A 19,383-nucleotide genomic window follows, 5' to 3' on the forward strand; every position below is an offset into this window, starting at 1 on the left:
TGGCATGTGCCAGCAGGTTTCTATGGCACATTGGTTAAAACTCTGGCCTTTCAATCCAGATCTGAGTTCAAGTATCAGTATCTTCTAGGGTTGCACCTAGTCTTTTGTCAGGCTTAATTTATCGACTGTTATTTAATTTGAAAAGAGGCAGAACGAGGTTTGACAGTTTGTTCACCAAGTTACTGTGTTATATAAATATTTGGCATTACCTTCAGCAGATTTGAATGGAGTGGCTACATCTCAACAATTTCTTACAACTTTAAAATATATAGAAAAAAATAATGAGTTTCTTATTTAAACTTGGTTTTATGTTAGGCTAGTTTTTGTTTCCCTATGCTCTTAATGCCTGTGGCTACATTTACAAAGTAGCCTTATTATCAATGAAAAATTCAAATAATGAAAACAATAATTCTAGCCCTCTGCACCCCCATAAGCTCGGAAGAAAAAAAGCTGGTTTTGGTTTTTCAATCTGGAATAGCAGCCTCAGCGCTTTCATTATCGTTATATCCATATTTGGCGCATATTGGAGATAGCATGCTATTCTTCACATCTTCCATGAATCTTTCATTTCGTGATCGCCCATTAGGCTTACTGGTGAGAAAATTGCTTCTCTGCAGCAGTGCCAGTCTTTTCAGACGCACAATCAATGAGCCCTTTGCCCTGGTGTATTTACAGTGAGCTATTATATTGCTCAGTGTGAATGGCTCAAGTTCCTGACACTTTAGATGTGTGTGTCTTTGTTAGTAGATTTTATCCTGATGCATATGGGCGGCGTTGTATCAGTGACTGGGAGTTTCTGTTTTGTAAAGGGTGATGATACACTCATGAGTTATAATGTCACACAATAAGAGAGGCGTTAAAAGCCTACAAGAATCGATACAAACCACTTCAAATCTGAAGCAGTGAGATTTAATTATTTTATATATATATAATATTGCTTAAATAAGTCATTAAATTATACATACAGGAAAGTAAAATTACCATCTTTTTGACTGAAGGCATACCTGTTTTTCAGTGAGAATGACACGACCCAGCAGCTGGTCCTCAAGCCCCTTCATGGTAACAGTGAAGTCAATGATGGAGGTGCGAGCGCTGATTTCAGGAGTGTAAGCTGGGTTAGGGAGCTTGGTGGTCATATAAAGCCTGAATCCTTTCATCACATCCACTTCTTTGTCCCCAACTTTCACCTGTGAACATATTACCTTTTAGCACAAAAGCATCATAAACATTCAAATCTATCACTGTTACCACACGCGTAACAATGAATGTTGTGTTGGAATGGCCCACTTAAAATTCAGGATTCAATTTGTTTACTTTTCATCTGGTCCGACTTTGCTTCTGCATTATTCTAGATGTGTATAGCTGGTGGATATATACACAAACAAGACTTGTGTAATGTTTGTATGCAATATTTTTTTTTTTGCCTGAGTAACAAAATCTTCTCATTAAACCCTAATTAAAAAAAATACTGAACTGACTGAAAAAACAAAGTCAAGAAAGAGGCCAAATAACTTCCTGAAAATCAATTATTTGGAGAATGGTGTTAAATGCATTGCACATACTTTTTGAGAGCCTCAATAAGCCATAGGATAGAGCTACTCTGAAATAATCCCTGTGTGTAATTGTGCACATAAATATGTGTACGTGCACGGGTGCAAGACTGCTTTGCCTCTGATCGACACTTAATTACTCATGGCAGTAGATCATCTAATTATCCATCTGTATGTCTGTTCCTGAAGCTGTCAAGCGTAGACACCTTCACTTCCTCCTCAAAGCAGGATATTAATAGAAATAGTCTGAAAGAGACGTCTGGTTGATTGTTGTGTTTGAGGAGCATCCCTGTTGTCAGAGCATGTTTTATACTGAATCTGATGGCGAGTACCAGAGAAAATGTTTGCAAGCTGACAGCAGTGATATTTATACCATGACCTTGAATATGACGTATGATAAAATAGATAGTTATGTAAATAAGAAGATTTTACTTGCAGTCAAACTGTGTGGTCGCTATAATTCCTCTCAAAGTAATGACATATTTTACAGATTAATCAAGGCTTTTATGCTTGCAAATAAAATTAAATAAAAAAAAAATCAAACAATAACAATGGACAATTTTAAAGTAGAAAATATGTGGTTTGAACACTGCATAGCAACTAGAGGAAGTTGTTTCAGTACAAGGCACAAAGACCTAGCAAAATTTTTTAAAACACACATTATATATATATATATATATATATATATATATATATATATATATATATATATATATATATGTGTATACAGCTTTTAACATTGTATTTGCGTCACAAAAAAACCCAACAACAAAGTATAAAGTGTGGATTATTTTGAAAAGGTACTGAGGTGTGTTTTTTTTTTTTTACATTTCACAGCTGTTAAAACCATTTGGTAGAATCCAGAGAGAGTGCCAGGCTTTAATTATGCTGCATAACATACCTACACAAACACTATAATTAAGTGGCACATACTGTGTTTGCCTCTAGCTCCTACATTTTGTCTATAGTTATTCACATGTCATTGTGCAGTATGTTTAGCTTTAAGTATGCTGCTGCAGCAAAACCATTTCCCATGCTGGTATTAACAAATTGTTTTGTGAGCAAAAACTGTGTTTAGCAATTAGCATATTTAATATGGTACAAAAAAAAGAGACGCATATAATTAAAACAATCTATCCACTTCTTTATACTCGTTGGCCTTCATCTGAGACGTGATATTTGTTGAGACATTCTGAGATATGAAGGACTGGATGGTGCATCTTAAGATGCACATATTAATCCCACATCCAAAACAGTTTATTAATAATAGAAAATGTTGTCTCAGGAGACACATGTCCTGATTTTGAAACAAATGAAGGGAAAAAGAAAGAATGAGCTGTTATTTCTGCACACTTTGTGCATGAAGCCACACTGAAATCATTGATGTTTTAAAACAGCTGTTTTCCTTGTCCCAACAGTCCTTGCACTCTACATCTCCATCTAGAGGAGTTTATGCTGTGGTTTTATTGAGCAAACATCCACGCATTGCATTAACCTTATTGTGTAGTTGTGTTAGTTAGCATGACCAGATCTATCTGTAGTGTCATATTATATCTCGACTAACCACCAAAAGGTCATTTCATAATACCCAAGAAAAAAAACATAAAAAAACAGGTATTAATTAAACAAAAAAAAAAGTTATATAACCTTGTAAGTGGAGCCGGTTTTAATAAAGTTCTTCTCAAGAACGTTGTCAAGGGCAGGGTCCAATTCTTCCCCAACATCTTCAATCAGCAGGGGGCGACCAAGAGACAAACTGTCTTCAAGATGATTTTTAAAGTACTTATGGTTTAGTGACGTAATCTGAAATTAAAAGAGTAAAAAAAAGATAAATTGTGAGTTACATATGTCCAGACAAAAGAAAATATGGGATTCTATAATGTAGCCTGAATTATTATCAGCCGTAATCAAACTGGATTTTCCTAAGATTCTCATCACAAATATAAGTAAAAACCTACAAAAGTCATTACGTCTTGATTCTTTAAAACAAATATCTTAAGGAAAGCTGATAGAAACATTTTTGGTTTTATGATGTTCAATGCAAGATGGTTTGAAAACTTCTGGTTAAGCCCTGCGTCTTGAAAACACTCATAATGTGCTTTCAGAATGCATTCACGCTGCTCAGATATTACCTCTAACAGGTGTACGACCTTGGCTGAGCTCGTAATGCCTACAGATATACTTTTTCAAATGCACCGTCCACGCTGGATATTAGAGAGCTAAAAGTAAACAGAATGTCTCAAACACAGAATCTGACACAATTTCTTTTTCTAACCTGTAATGTCTGTTACAGAAGAGAGCAAACTCACTATTTTAAACTCAAAGTTAAAATGCTGATATATAAACATAAATGAATCCAACATTTTCAAATATCCCTTGTATGTTGCCAGATAAAGATCAACTCAAAGTGGAGTAGATAAATCAGAAGATGATGGTCAGCCAAACCTGCAACTCATTTCTAGCTTCTTTGTTTTTAATCCAGATCTTTCCCTGCGTCTGTGGGTCAATAAGCAGAGGGAATCGAGCAGCTTTGGTCACAATTATGCCATTTTGAATGGACAGGTCATCATTGGGAAGGCCCTGTAACAAAGAAAGGATAAGCTCATTCCTGCTGCTATTTATAAGGTTTTCCACTTAATCCTACAGAAAACAGTCTATTTAGAACCTTCAAATATTTATGCAACAAACACAAACGTGTTGCTGCACAGCTACAGTTTTGTAGCTGCATCCTCAACAGAAACACAAGGAGATTTTCTTGGTGATTTTTTTTTTTTTGGTAAAGAAATAATCCCTAGTCTTCAACTGCAAACCATTGTGATGGTCTTTCGCCAGATCCTTGACTAACCTGCAGGTTCCACTCACTAACAGTGGGTGCATCAATAAGAAGCTCAGTCAGATTGAGGCCTTTGGCAAACGGGATGCAACGCTGCTTCAGCTCTCGCTGCCAGTCGCTCAGAAGAAGATTACGAAACTCCTGATTAAAGGGACCAGAATATGAGAGGAACGCTGTGGCCAGAAGGACATCACCTGAAAGACACCAAAGTGACGCTAGCAAATATGTTTTCAAAACCTGAAAAACAGTAAACTGCCTCAGCAAATAAAGATGAACAAATTTATGGTTTTAGGTTTTTTTTCCCCAACATCTGGCTTGAATAGAAAATTACTGCATAATTGTGATATCTCTTCTGATGCACAAAACCCTACATGTTATAAGAAAAAAAAAATTTGTATTGTAGAAATATTGCTTCCGTAATATAAAGTGTTAAATCATACATGCAACATAACCTACCCACAAGGCGTTTGGTTTGGGCAGCAAACTCTTTGCTCTGTTCTGTCCACCTCTCCTTCTCACCAGCGAGGCCACTGATGAGACTGGACGCTGTCTGCATCTTGTGTCTGCAACGCTCAGCGTCCTCCAGCAAAGTCTGGAGGTAAATGGGCCAACAAACAAGTCAGCTTGGCTTGTTCGTGAGTCTGTCCATCTTTGTCTGTTCAACTGTGTTTTCGTCCAACTGTTTTTTTTGTTTTTGTTTTTAGTTGGATGAACTGTATGCATCGTGGACAAGGAGATTTTTCTTCGAAGAAGAAAAATAATAATTCTGCCGCTAGCTGTAAATGTTGCCTGTCTATTTAGTAGAGAATCAAGCACCCAGTGCAAGCCAGGTTATTTCTGGAAATAAGCAAATGATGTACAATTACGTTCAAGTTTATCTTTTTCATTTAATCTGAAAGCTTAAATAACCTGTCCCACATAAGAACAATCACATCTTATACAGAGGCGATTTTTGAATGATTTAAAAGAATTAACTTTTCATTTGCTGCTCAAACACCCTAATGACACTGTTCTGAGAGAAGCAGCAATTACACATCAATAAAGATCAGATTAGTAGCACATAAAACGAAACCGCTTCCGAGTATCTTAGTCCCTTTCACCTGCAGTTATACCCATAAATCTCACTGTTGGTCTCTGGAGAAGAGCAGCTCTCTGCTTTAATCACGTAATTATAAAAGAGGACTCTGGCTTTGCAGTTTTCCTAATCAGGCAATCATGATGCACACGATTTTCTGTTTACATGCTGTATTTCATCAGAGGACAGACAGTTCTGATAATATAAATGCACAAAACTGGCCTTCGGGTGACTCCGACTGAGTCATTCTCTATTTCAGCTGAAGCTCATCCCATGTTTTCAAGCTGCATTTTAAAAGACCTTTTGAATAGTCTTTAACATTACAGCCAACACAAGCATAAAGACGCCATAAAATACTTAAAAATTAATTTAATTAATTAATTTAAAAAGTAATTCTCAATAGTGTTCCTGTGAGCCGTCATGGAGCAAAGTTTGGTTATAAAGGGCATCAGGTGCCTGGTGTTGTCTTGACAACGCAGGTAAACTGGATTGTCCAATTTCTAACTTTATTTTCCAAACTATGCTGAAGCAACAATGTTACACTAATCATCAAACAATCTATGAAACTGCATTAAAAACATTGGGAATTTAAACGCTTTAATCATATTATATAGCTACTGTTAGGCAGTAAATATATACAATATGGTATTTGTATATGAAGGATACTGGTGTCAAGAATTATCAGGAAATTGTAAAGTGGCCTAATTCAGCACATATTCAGTAGGAACATACAATGTTGGGTTACCTTTTCAGATCATTCAAATATCAAATTGTGCTCATTTACCTATGTGAGTGATGCTGTGTTTAGTTTTATAATAATATTTCTACCTAAGTTGGTCAGACTGAAACAAAGTTCCCTAAGCTTAAAAATAGAAAGACAATTAAAATACCGTGAGAAATCTGGAAATCTGGAAATCTGCTCTATATTTTTAATGACAATAATAGGACTTTTCCATATTTTTTTCTTTTATAACCACTGACCTCAATTAATTTTGAACCAGCTATAGATAGATCAGCAGTCCAATATTTCACTGCAAAATCAAAAATACCCGCTTTGCAAATTCAAAATAAAATAAAAGACTAATAAAAGGAAAAGCATGCCATACACTTTATGTTTATCTCCCACCTTTGCACATTCGGAGACTAAAGTTTCTCTCTGAAATATCTCAATTTCTAACTCAAGCAGGTTAGATTTAGAGTGTAAACATAAATGTTCAGGTCTTGCCACAGATTCTCAACTTGACTTGGGTCTAAATTTTGACTCAGCCAATCACATCAATGTGGTTTAATGTGAATCCTTCCATAGTCGTTCTTGGCTTACTTTTAGGTTCGTTTTCCTCCTGGAAGATTAACTTCAGCCACAAAATCACAGCTTTTGCAGTCTCTAGCGAGTGCTCTTCCAGAATTGTCCTGGATTTTGCTCTATGTATCTTCTCATAAATCTTTTACCACTTCCCATCCAAATACCATCAAGCTGTCCTCGCCGTGGCTGGCTAGGAGGATGATGTATTCACATAAAGTGCAGTGTAAGTTTTCTGTTCGAGTCAGAATGGTCAGTTTTGGTCTCATCTGACCACATATTTCATGTGCACTCTACATAACTGGTTGAACATTTCAAATGGGACTTTTTATGGCTTTTTTCTTGGAGATTTTTTCTCATTATTTACCTTCCACTTCACAGTTGTGTGCTACTTTTAGTTGTGTTAGTTTATCAACAAAATCCAATTATTTTACAGAGGATCAAAAAAAAGAAATAAGTAGTTTTGTCGCACTTTCCTATTAACACGTTATTTGAAAATTTAGTATGAATATATTGTGAATATATAAAATGCTGACCTGCTTCTCCATCATGGCCTTCTCATACTCCGCCTGCACAACGTCCAGCTCTGCCTGTTTGGCATCCAGCTCAGCCTGAGCTTTTTCCAGGTCCACATTGGCTAAGGCCAAGCGATTTTCTTGCACCGCAAGATTGGCCTAATGAAAATAAGAAGCGAAAGAACTCGGTTATTCTTGCCATCCCCACAGAAAAAGTTGGCAGAGTTAAGTTTTTGTTATGTGCTTACATAAAATATATATATATAAAAAAAAGCAAAAAAGCATAATTCTTTTCAATACAGACTTTGAGTCCCCAGAGCTGAAGATTTTCAGATTCAAAAGTCCACCAGTATATAAGAGAGAAAAGATAAAGGAGGAAACGTGGAAGCCAAAGAAGAACTGTAAGTAAACATTGAAAGGTTGCCAGAAAAAAGACAAACACAAGAAACAAACAAAAAAGAACGATCTAAATAGAGACAAAAGCAAAAATAAATAAATAAAAAATGAAGTAATGCTGGTGCAATGAATAAGGCACTGAAAATTATTTAGAAACAGAGATTTACTGAAAGGTTGTGAGGTTATCTGTGCTGAAATCTTATTGGCTGGCTTGGCCAAAAGGGAGTCTGCCACTTCCATTCATTATTAATTGACATCGAAAAAGACCATTCATGCTCGTCTGTCTCCCTGTCTGTCGTCTCACAGTCTGGCTGGTTTGCTGAAAAGAAAGCCAGCGCAGAGCCACAAACCAGAAAATCAATTGCTAGACCATGCTCCATGCTTAAGGAAAAGGTCAGGATGAGAGGCAGCGGGGTTGTTTTGGATGTTGAGGACCACGAGATGAAAACAGAATATGGGTGTTAGTATGTGCGAGAAAGAAAGTAATAGAAGTAGAAAGTCGAGGCAGTCGGAAGAGGCATAATGGAAGCGGGAAGAAGGGAGACGTAAGGGTGAAGATGAGATACTGAACAGAGAAAATAAGACTAAAAATAAGGTCACTATTACCTAGTAACAGAGAAGACATGTAAAGGACATTCAGATGAAAAAAATAGACCAAATAAGTCAAAAATTGAACTGTGCACTTTTAAAGCTTTAAAATAATTCTCATGCTTTAGAAGATTTCTTTTTCTCAAAACCAGTTTTTACAAGGACAAACTAAAAATGAAAAAAAAAATTGAGACTGAAAAAGGATGCATTAATCTTTTTATAGAACAAAGCTGAGGTTGGTGGAAAGTGGCCTCTAGCAGCACAGCAAGAAAGCCTCCTTCAGGATGTCTCTTATTGCTACATTTAACTCTTAAGAGAAATAGAGACCACTCTGCAAACTCTTGCTCTGGTGTTCTATGTGCAGGAAGCTTAAGTAAAATAAACATTTTTGCATAACTATATTAACAACGATCACCATACTTACAACTAGTATAGTGTCATCTCAAACTATTATTTGCAGAATACTGACACCGTTTTTAGACTTCAACTGGTTAGTTTGAACATGATTCACTGTCATATCTTGTGACTTTTATGAGAATGATAAATACAGCATCTAGGTATATGAGAAATTACCATATTTAAATCTGCTATTGCCTTCAAATGGCTAATTTTTTTTTTTACCTTATTACACTTTATTAAATGAAGTAAAAGCTGTTTACGTAGATGGAAATAGTCACTTCCCTTACAATCAATCCTTTGATTTATGAGTTGCAGCCTAGATTCTTCCATAAGGGAGTTAAAAATGACTCATATTAGAATAAATGTGTTTTTTCATGCCATTTTTTTCCCCACTTTTTTTAGCCATAATATTTGTACTATATTTTCCATGATAATTAAAGACTGGTTTCATGTTTACAAAAATCGTGCTTCCAATCTCTAATATGGTTTAAATACATCTGAAATCCCAGTTTAAAAGTGTCTTAATAAAGAGGTGTTTCTCAGGTTTTGCTGAATGTCTTCATATCCTGCGCGGCCCCAGCTTCCTGTTTCAAATCTCACACTGAGTAGTCAAAAAGACTTTGGCCCAGCTGATATTATTCATGCAGATGAGGTGTGACAGTGGCCTGAAGAATAATAATACTAAAAGGCCCTGACGGTGTTCATCCACGTTTCCTTCAAGTCTGTGCTGACCACCAGAGGATATTCAATTTCTTCTTGTGTCATCAATTTTTTCTTGATTTTGAATCAAAAATTCTGTCTTGTCCCAATTTTTAGGAAACCTAAATTAACACAGCAGTCCAGAGTACACGTCAGGTTTTCAGCACATATTTAAAAGTAAGTAAAAGGAAAAAAATAAATAAAAAAAGACCCAGCTATGGCTTACAAGACAAAGATAATAACAAAAGTGGCTAGATTATTCCTCTGCTGACTTGATGCAACCAGCACCTGAATGATGGCATAAATTATTTTAATGTCTCCATAACACACAAAACCCTGCCGGGTTTCAATATATTCCACTTTTGTAGGTTGAGCTGGCAGAGGATGACATCAACACCAAATCAACCTTTCTGTATTCTGTGCACCACAAAGTCAGACAACCACAAAGTTGTTGTTTTTTTTCTTACCACCCTCAGAATAAGACAAAATCAGGACAATGAATATTTAAACACAACGATGGCACAGACAGAAAGTGTCTCACACTATGAAGGAAACCATAACATTGCACAGGGAAGTATGTATTGAGTCATGATTAAATTATTGTGACACCCGTGCCAAGTGTGGATAACTTTCTGTGTACCTCTTCATAGCCACAGTCTGTCCCTCATAGTAGTATAAATAATATTATACTAGTTTTATAATAGTACTTAGTTTAGTAGTTTAATAATGGTATTTTTTTAAAAAGGGTAAGTGAACAGAATTTGTCCAGTCTTTAAAATATATATTTTTTCTATTTCAACAATGCAAATGCTATGAGGTCAAAAGCAAAATGTTTTTCTTGAGTAAGCTTAGATTGTTTGATATCAACAAGAGCCTCCTTCCCTCCTTTCTACGTGTTTATCCATTAATCATGTGTCCTGTTTCCTGCTGTACTCTGCTGCTGGTTGTGGTTTTATCACACTGCTGCTGATAAAAATAGGAGACCACCAGGGAGTGTGGCTCAGCGGGATTTCCTTATAAAATCACAGAGCTAAAGCAGTTGGCGGAAACATCTGTTAATTGGTGAGTTATGCTAGATAGGTTGGTGTGTTCACTTGGATGAACACACAAGTCACTCGGTGTTTCTAATTATGTTATGTAGGAAGCAAGAGTTAGGAGTTAGAACTTAAAAGTGTCTGAGCAACAGTTGTGGTTTTCTCATTCATGCTCTGACTGCTCGGTCAAGCTCTGTAGTGGTCTGTGTGAGTTTACCTGCAGGTTGTTTCGTTAACATTTTAATAAAAGTAACTGTTTGCAACATGTGCGTCTGCGTGTCTCCACATTACATGATTCATTCAGGTCCAGCTGCAGTCACTGGCATGCTTCATCTGACAACGTTTTAAACGTGAAGAACAAAGTGTCTGATTCACTGTTAAGTGAGACAGAATATAAAAGGTTTTTGAAATTTCTAAAAGGCCAACGTGATCTGGTACCGTGACAATAAATAGGGGTTTTTATGCTCTTCAAGATTTTGTTGAGTTTCGCACCAACACGTGCACCGGCTCTATTGATCAGATGAACAATGTGACTCTAGGGGGACTGATGAGTTAAAAGAAAAAATAGTCATATCTCCCAATGACTATTTGAAGAATCTTCTCAACCCACGCTTGACTCATAAAGGCCTTGCTTCGATGTCATAATGTGCAGACTAGTGTGTCAATTTTATTTCTATCCATTTCAATCAAGTTTAGTCGTATGGATAACATTAACATCTAAATGGAGTCTTTGTAGACTCATAAATAATACATACAAAATACAATTCATATAAATGCACTGAAATGTTAGTCTTAATCATAGCATTTTAAGTGATCACTTTAATGGAAACAAATTCATTTTACTTTGGAGTTGCAGCAATGGCTGAAATGAACCCTGTTTGGTTTTATATAATATCTGATGCCATAATGTTTGACATTCAACTCCATATCCAGTCCTTTGTGTTTATAAATATCTAAATAAGTGCTCCATTTACTTAAATTTTCATTCCCATAATTTCTCTTTCTGAGAATGACATCTTAAAAGTTGTATTACCCAGACTGATTGCTCCCCAGATTGTAGAGCATAAATAAATCATGAAATCGTGTAGTTTATGTAGCCTGAGGTTTTCCTGTGCAAAAAGAAAAAAAAAAGAAAAAAAAGAAAACATTTGCTGCATTGTAATTGTGTCTTATTCGTAGAATACCTCAAACATTGCCCAACGAGCATCAGTCCAGCTGTTCAGTGAATACATTTTTAGGAAAGTATTCACTATTTTATTAATACATTTTTAGGAGGTTACCCTAAACCTCCTAAAATTGTGGTGAAGTCTGCTTTTTTAAGACATTATTTTGTCTGCAAATATCGTTTGAATAAACGTGATTTACCTCACGTACATTACCTTCAAGGGTAAAACCTCCTTGTTGATGGAGAAGAAGGAGGCCATGGCTTTGGTCCAGGAGGCAAGGCCAGCAACATTACCACACACCCTCTTGGCTGTTTCAATGTTGTAGTCAGGCATATCAAAATAGGGCTGCAGCAGCTCCACTGTTTCTTCATTAATGGTATCTTTGGGGAATTGCTTCAAAAGAAACAAAGATGTTAGGGGGAAAAAAATGGAGGTGGGGTATTATGATGTAGGATGGTTTTGTTTGAGACAGAAAAAAAAAATCTGGACCTCCTGTCTGTTTACAGCAAGAAATGTAAGGATACATGATTCATTAAACCCACATCTTTATCTCTAAAATCACATCTGAGCAAATTTTATGTTTTTTGTTTTTTTTACATCTGCACAATATAATTTTAAAAGTGCACCTGCAAGCTGCCTAGGAAGTTTCCAGCTGTCATGAGTTTTAGAGACTCCTGCCAGGAGGGAGTGATGCAGTTTTTCTCCGGATCGATCTTCACGCTATTGACCCTCCTCTGGAAGAGTAGCAGCACACAGTCCATGATGCGCATGATGAGGTGGGGAGGCCGTCCAAGTGTCCGTACAGTGGCGATATCTGATGGCTTGATTGTCTATGTTTGAAAAGATAAAGGAAAACATCCAAGATATGTTTTTATATAAACGAGGCAGAAAAAGATGGATAACCTTTCTATTTCTACTTTCTAAGCAGTCAATTTTTCAACTCAAAAAAAGTATGTTCCACTTTTTTTTTATTTGCTAGGAGGCTATTTAAGATGCGTCAGAGTAGTTATAGGTACTCGTTGTGCAGAGTGGAAAACAAGAAAAGTGGGGGCAGAGCTAGAATGAATGGTTGAGTATGTCACAAAGAGATTACAGAAAATATCTGATATGAAAAAAAAGAACATTGTGATTTGTTTTAATGATGTCATTCAATTGAGGCAATATGAATTAATAAAGATAAGGCATTATTACAGCAGACTAAAAAGAGACAACCATTTGCAAAGAGTTGTCTCTTTGTGAATTCAATGTCTTTGTAAATCCAATGTTGTCTTATGCAACAATTAATTAGAAAATGACTTTAAATTTTTTTCCAATTAAGAAAATTTTAAATTAAAGAGCAGCTTGGCATAGCACATTGGTGGGAAACCGCTTACCCAGTGGGACATGTATAATCACAATGTAGCTCTGATTTCCAGACCAACAACTTTAGACACTTGGCACATCAAGTTATAAAGAGAATCAAGTGACACCCTGATGCAAAACAAACTAGTACAGGAAAATAATCACGTCATGCACAAATAAGCACAGAAATCTACTATAATACACAGCTCTTAATTTATTTCATTCATTTGTTATACTGTCATAAGTTGCATAAACAAACATGAAAGAATTCATGAGTTGTTCCTTAATTGACACCAATTTGACTCATATGTTCTTCAAAGCATGTCTTTGGGACATTTTATATTCCCTAATCTATACCTGCTGGATTACTTGTAGAGAGAAAAATAAAAAAATCTTTAAAAGGCATCATAACACAAATTGGTCGCAATAAAAAACAAATAAGAAACACAAATTTAATGCAGTACAACTGAAACTCTTATCCTCACTTGCAGTTCTTGCTACAATAAAGTCACCTAAATTAATGGTGCTTCCCTATTTCATCTGGTAATGTATTTGCATTTAAATTAGCTTTAAGCTACATAGTTCATGCTGTTATGCAATGTAGTCAATTTAGGGCCCACCATGCTTGATGTTTTGCCAGAGCATTGGCTTTCTCTGAACGTGACAGGAATGAGGTGGAATTCATGAGTTGGACCCAAATGCAGATAATGATCCAAAAACAAATTAAATAAGTCAAAAAACAATATGAAAACACATTGATAAATGAAGCATCATCACAGCCAAAAGACAGACTCAACCTATTCAAAAACCATTAATGATGGGGTTTTTAAAGAGGAATCAGGGTAAGTTTCATATGAGCTACTAAAATAAATTATATGATATATCCAATGTCCAATATCCAACAACTCTCATCACCATAAGGTATGAATAGATCAAACATTTTATTCTTGGAATATTTACTTTTTTTTTCTGACCATTACATTAAATAACCTATGTTTTTAGAGTGTGACGTATTGTGGCTTATGCATATTTCATCAATTTTAAAACCTGGTGCAACACAGAACTTTTTTCTTCTCTCCCATCAAATAAATCACTATAATTTCAGATTTTTTTTATCTCTATACATTTCATAAATTGCAGTGGAGGTAATTACTTGTTTGGATGTTTTTGCCAAATTCTTTACTCAAAACTTTCAAAGCATAACACTCTTTTGAGAACACAACTTAAGCTCTCTTCATCTTATTCTCTTGACAATTTCTTCAGCATCTTCAAGTAAAAGCAACATATGATTTCCCAAAACAGACTTTCAGGCACGGTAGGGAATCTACTCAGAAAAAAAAAAAAAAATGTTTTTCTACATTACATCTTTGAGCTCCCTATAATATAGAACTGATATATTGGCGAAACACTGAGCTCTAGCCACTGCCATTTAGAAAGTTCAGAGGCTTAATCTCAAGTCTAGGCAGAAATGGAATGAAATCAAATACTGCAGAAATAAACAAGTTGGCAGAGGTATACTACAAAGGAGGACACATTTGTCTATAAAAAGCTGTTGTTCCAACAGAATATACAGCACATGGCAATAGTTATCTTGAAAGGAAATGGTCTGCAGTGTTTGTCATTTTCATTTCCTTGGAAAAGCACATCTTGTTCATTTATTTATTTTTGCCAGTGGACAAGCCTCAAATTTTATACACCGTCTTGCACTGCGATTTGCAGGACCATGGCATCGATTATTAATACCCAAGAGTCTCATCTGTTTTAGTTTGATGCAACATGTTGCATGTAGTTCAGGCATTCATGAATGCCAGATGCTTTATTATTAAGAACAATGTGTGTGTGTGTGTGCGTGTGCGTGTGTGTGTGTGTGTGGGGTGGGGGGTTGGGGGGCGTTAACCATGTAATAATGTATGAGTGTTATCACCTTCTATGATTGCCAGGTCATTATCTATTGTGCAGCCCTTTGGTTCCAAAACAAATAATCATTATCTTCAATGATAATGATTGTGCAGTCTGCAGACTGAAACTAATCTGTGTTAGAACAATTTGAGTCTGTGGACTTTATTCACATACAAAAAAAAAATTAATCAGTCCTCCCATAAACCCCCCCCAAAAAACAAAGAAAATAAAAGCCAAGGTAAAACCTGGTAATTGCATATTGAGTATTAACGGTTATGAGTGCCATGCCTGTAGTGCAGCCTCTGCCTCCTCCAGAGCTGGCCGTGCAGCTTCCAGCTTCTCCTCAGCAATGGCCTTGTCAGCTGAAATGCTGTCCACAATGGCTTGAGCCTTGTCCTTCACTTTCTGTACTTCGACCTTTACCCGCTCTGCCGCCTGGGCTTTTACTGTCACCTCTTTGAGAACCTGGAAGAAAAATGAGTCATATCCACGAGTATCGCCAGTGTTCACTTTTGACCACACAGCAGGGTGAAAATGAAATCTCGCACCATAACTGACTAACACACAAGTTTAAAATAATGTGTGGAACATGGTTAAAGTTACAAGCCAAGATACAAATCAAGCCATCCTGATTAAACATGGACTGTTGCAAACCTTTCAGCAGAATCACGTCACGCAAAAGCTTCAATCTTAGAGCATACTCTTAAATGTCTGCATTTCCTGTGAGAGGTTTATATCTGTTGCAACTGGGTACCCTCTTCAGGTTTTAAAAATTCATTCAAGTTTTATGTGGCACCAGAATTCCAACTTGGAAAAATATCTTGTTAAAAAGCAAAATATTTAAAAGTTAAATAACCAGATTTTTATCAGATGATGAGATTCGGGAGATTTCTGATTCTGTTATGATGAACATAAATATCAAAATTGATAAATATCAAAATGTCAAAATATCATTTAAAAAAAGAACAAGAGAGAGACAAAAACAACAAAGGGTTTTTTATCTCCATTAACACAGACAAATATTTTGGATTTTATCACCGATAATGCATGCACACACACAGGGTACAAACAGAATTTCCCAAAGTAAACATTTACTTAAAAAATGGAAATGAATTCATAGGTTCTCTTCCAGCTGTCAGAAAAAAGACCTCTTTGAGAACCTAAAACAGAAACCACTCAGATGTAGGCAAAACGAATCTGCTTACCGTATCGGCCTTGTCATTGGCAACCTGTAGCTCTTTTTCTTTCACCTCCAGCTCCTTGCTCAGAGCTGCTACTGATTCTGATGCCTCTTTCAGCTTTTTCAGGCCAGTGTTCATCCTATACAGTAAAAACAGTCATTCAGATTTCTTGTAAATTCTGAAAATTTGTAGCATGAAGGTTATGGTGGTGTGGATAGAAAGCCATCTAGTATAAACCTGAAATTCAGCACAAATGACTGCATTTGTATTGTAGTTGTAAAGCTTTAGGCTGCCCCAAATGACTTCCTGTTTGAATCAATCTCTGTTTAGCACCAGGTAATTGAAATACTTTGGCATTACACAGATATTTCATCTTTCGGGTCATGAGTCAGATGTTTTTTTTTTTTTATGTCAAGGTAGCTCCCTTCAGCAGCTGCTACAACATATCAGAGGTTCTTGGGTAAGTAATTGTTAACGAAAAGATTTTACGTTGTTTTCATGTGTGGAATCTCTTTCAGTATTTGATGCACTTCATTTGGTTTTTAGATGAAATTAAGTATGAAATAAGATCTGGTAAATGAGCATGATTTACCAAAGAAAAATTTATTTCTAACCCAAAATGTGACCCTATCATGTTGAATATTAAACTCGAAATGATTGCAGTTTGAAATACGCTGAATATTAGTTTACGTATGACTACAGTAGTGAAATAAGTTATAACTGAATTATGATATACAGTAAACAAGAATCGTTGTTACTGCTTGAGGTTACACATAGATCACATTTGTTATTATGCATGGGCACTTTATTAACACCATATTTCATTTACCTGTTGGCCAGTGTCTGGACTTCAGATCTCTTCTCCTTATAGATCGTCTTGTAGCCTTGAACGAAGGACAGGTAGGACTTGGGTGTGACATGGGTGGATCGCCGGTATCTAGGTTCAGTTAAGATCGCATTAGAATAAATTTATGACATATTAAGAAGTTGCAAATCTCAAATTTTTAATTTACCTATTAAGCATCTTCTTCAACTTGAATGCATAGTAAAAAAACTAGCATATTATATTATCTTTTTTTTAAACAAAAAGCTCAATTGTAAGCCAAAAATTACAGTCATCTCTTCATGCACTCTTACATTAACTATTTGGGAGAAAGGAGTAGAATAACAAAATTATTGTTGTATGCTTATCTGATATTAAAATTTGGTTGAAAATTTACAAGAGACCAAAAGCGAAGACAAATGAAATCAGTAAGAGGCAAATATTTTAAAAGCATTTAGTAAGTGTGTTGCTTAATGTAAGTTTTTGTATGTTTAATGTGCTTTTTTTATGTCATGTAATGTTCCAAGCTTAAACATCCCAGTGTTGAAATGTTGTACCTCTGAAAATACTCCACACACTTTTCTGCAACACCATCCTGGAAGGAGCCCATGCACTGGACTACCTGCTGTTTGATCTGCGGTGAGCACTCAATATCATACGCAGACAGGAAGTGCTCTGAAACTGAATGGCAGAATGCACATGGAAAAAAAAAAAGTGTGAATAAATCAGAATAAAACATAAAAAGGAATAACAAAAGCCGACATGCCAACACATAAATGTAGCTCTAAAATTCAAACTTTAAGACGGGCTGTGTCTAACAGCTGGGATGAGTTTCAATTAACTTTTCCCCATTGTTTGACATATCAGCAGAGCTGGATTTGTGAGTGAGTCAACAATTTACAGAAAGAAGATTTAAAATGTGACACTCCGTTTTCGGTTTCCTTAAAAAAAGTTGGTGTAATTGGTTGTAGTCGTTCCCCAAAGGTGTCAAAATTTTCTGTTTTTAATGCACCTTAGTTTTGGTGGTAAGGATCAATGAGACGTCTGCATGCTATATCCGGTATCATCTTTACTCTGATCTTAAAACGCTTCTAAAGGCTGACAATCCAACTCCAACTCTGTGGTTCAAGCACTCTTTTGAACCTTATAGACTTCACCTTCACTTTACTTACACTGTCCCCATAAACTTCAGTTTCTTTTATAGATTTTATCCATTTTATTTATTTACCATTTTATAAAGGGGTTTGCCAGCGTTGGTGGTACTTGTTCATTCTCTTTGAAAATGATAGGCATAGAGACTACTTTAAATACAGAAAAACAAATATTGACAAGTGGTCCAAATATTTATAAAGCTTTGACATAAAGTCAAAGCTCACCAAGTTTTAGAAATCATAAAAATACCAGTATGTTCAAAGCAGTGAATGCAATGAAACACTATGTATATCTAAACTAACAAATGCTACCAACAAATGATATCAATTCACACCGTAATGAGACGTCACCCTTATGATGTACCTGCAACAAGTGCATCTTTTGGCCAGCGGCTAAACCAGTCCATGGTGCAGCCAGATATCAGTGCTGGAAACTTCAATGCCCTGTTGCGAAACTTTTCTCCAACGGGTGAAAAGCACAAAACAACATGGAGATTGTGACGGACCCGTGACATGAAGTACTCGTACAGGTTTTCATTGGTCAGTGGTCGCTTTGGAAACTCTCGCCGCATAACAGGAATTAGATCACTGAGGATTTCATCCATCTCATCACGAGCGAACAAATTGGACACCTAAAGATAAAAAATATACACTTGTTTTATTAAATTAGCAATAATGCAAGTTCATAACAGAGTTGCATATCTCTATTGCAGAATTGTAATAATTGTTCATCCAATCTTAAAAAAAATTCATGTGTATGAAAAGGGAAATTTTTTGTTTTGTTCTATTTAACTACAGGATGCATTTCAACTTATTACATAAAAAAAGTCTGAAATTAGGATAATGTATTCACTTTGTCAAAGCAAATTATTGTTTCCATTTACCCAGAGAACCTCCAAAAAGCAACATTGTTTTAATTTTTAAAAAATTGATAGATCGGGCAGTGTAATTCCAAAATAACATGCTAATTTCAAGCATTATGTCCACAATTGTAAGCCGCCAGAAGAGACATGCGACGGGGGCGTCTCTGTCTGACCTGGTTGACCACTCTCTCAAATGGAGCTTATTTTTCCATTTAGTTTCTTATCTCCCAAGAATCAGTGCAACACAGTCTACTCTCCACAAAACACAAACCTGTTATTGATAAACTGTGCCCAGTCACAATCCCTCCTATTTCATGGTCCCCCCTTCAATTTACCTCCCCTGTTAAAGCATCTGCTGCTCAAATTTCAATTCAGAAAGAGGCAGAGAAAGAGTCAAAGAGAAGAAGAAGGAAGAAAATAAGGACACTTGTGCTATCATGGGGAGGCAGGAGGAGCATCTTAACTCAGCAAAGTTATGAACAGGAATCAAATGAACAGTACAGAACATCTGATGAAAAAAAGCTATTTGAAATAATAGAAAAGTTCAAGCTGTTGGGAAAATTATTGGAG

General features: G+C 36.0%; 1 protein-coding gene across 1 annotated transcript in view; it reads right to left on the minus strand.

Moving 5' to 3' along the window:
- Positions 1 to 19,383, minus strand: part of dnah5 (dynein, axonemal, heavy chain 5) — an 81,265-nt gene that overhangs the window by 21,165 nt on the left and 40,717 nt on the right. The window contains exons 60-72 of the mRNA XM_017309635.2: positions 18,315 to 18,582; positions 17,357 to 17,480; positions 16,806 to 16,913; positions 16,001 to 16,115; positions 15,084 to 15,260; positions 12,182 to 12,385; positions 11,769 to 11,948; positions 7,295 to 7,432; positions 4,840 to 4,975; positions 4,396 to 4,577; positions 3,996 to 4,130; positions 3,198 to 3,353; positions 1,005 to 1,187 (exon numbers count right to left, since the gene is read on the minus strand). Of these exons, the coding sequence (XP_017165124.2) occupies positions 1,005 to 1,187; positions 3,198 to 3,353; positions 3,996 to 4,130; positions 4,396 to 4,577; positions 4,840 to 4,975; positions 7,295 to 7,432; positions 11,769 to 11,948; positions 12,182 to 12,385; positions 15,084 to 15,260; positions 16,001 to 16,115; positions 16,806 to 16,913; positions 17,357 to 17,480; positions 18,315 to 18,582 (2,106 nt within the window). The remainder of the gene's footprint in view (positions 1 to 1,004; positions 1,188 to 3,197; positions 3,354 to 3,995; positions 4,131 to 4,395; positions 4,578 to 4,839; positions 4,976 to 7,294; positions 7,433 to 11,768; positions 11,949 to 12,181; positions 12,386 to 15,083; positions 15,261 to 16,000; positions 16,116 to 16,805; positions 16,914 to 17,356; positions 17,481 to 18,314; positions 18,583 to 19,383) is intronic.

This window comes from Poecilia reticulata, chromosome 16 (genome assembly GCF_904066995.2).
Source record: "Poecilia reticulata chromosome 16, P_reticulata-male-v2, whole genome shotgun sequence".
NCBI classification, from domain to species: domain Eukaryota; kingdom Metazoa; phylum Chordata; class Actinopteri; order Cyprinodontiformes; family Poeciliidae; genus Poecilia; species Poecilia reticulata.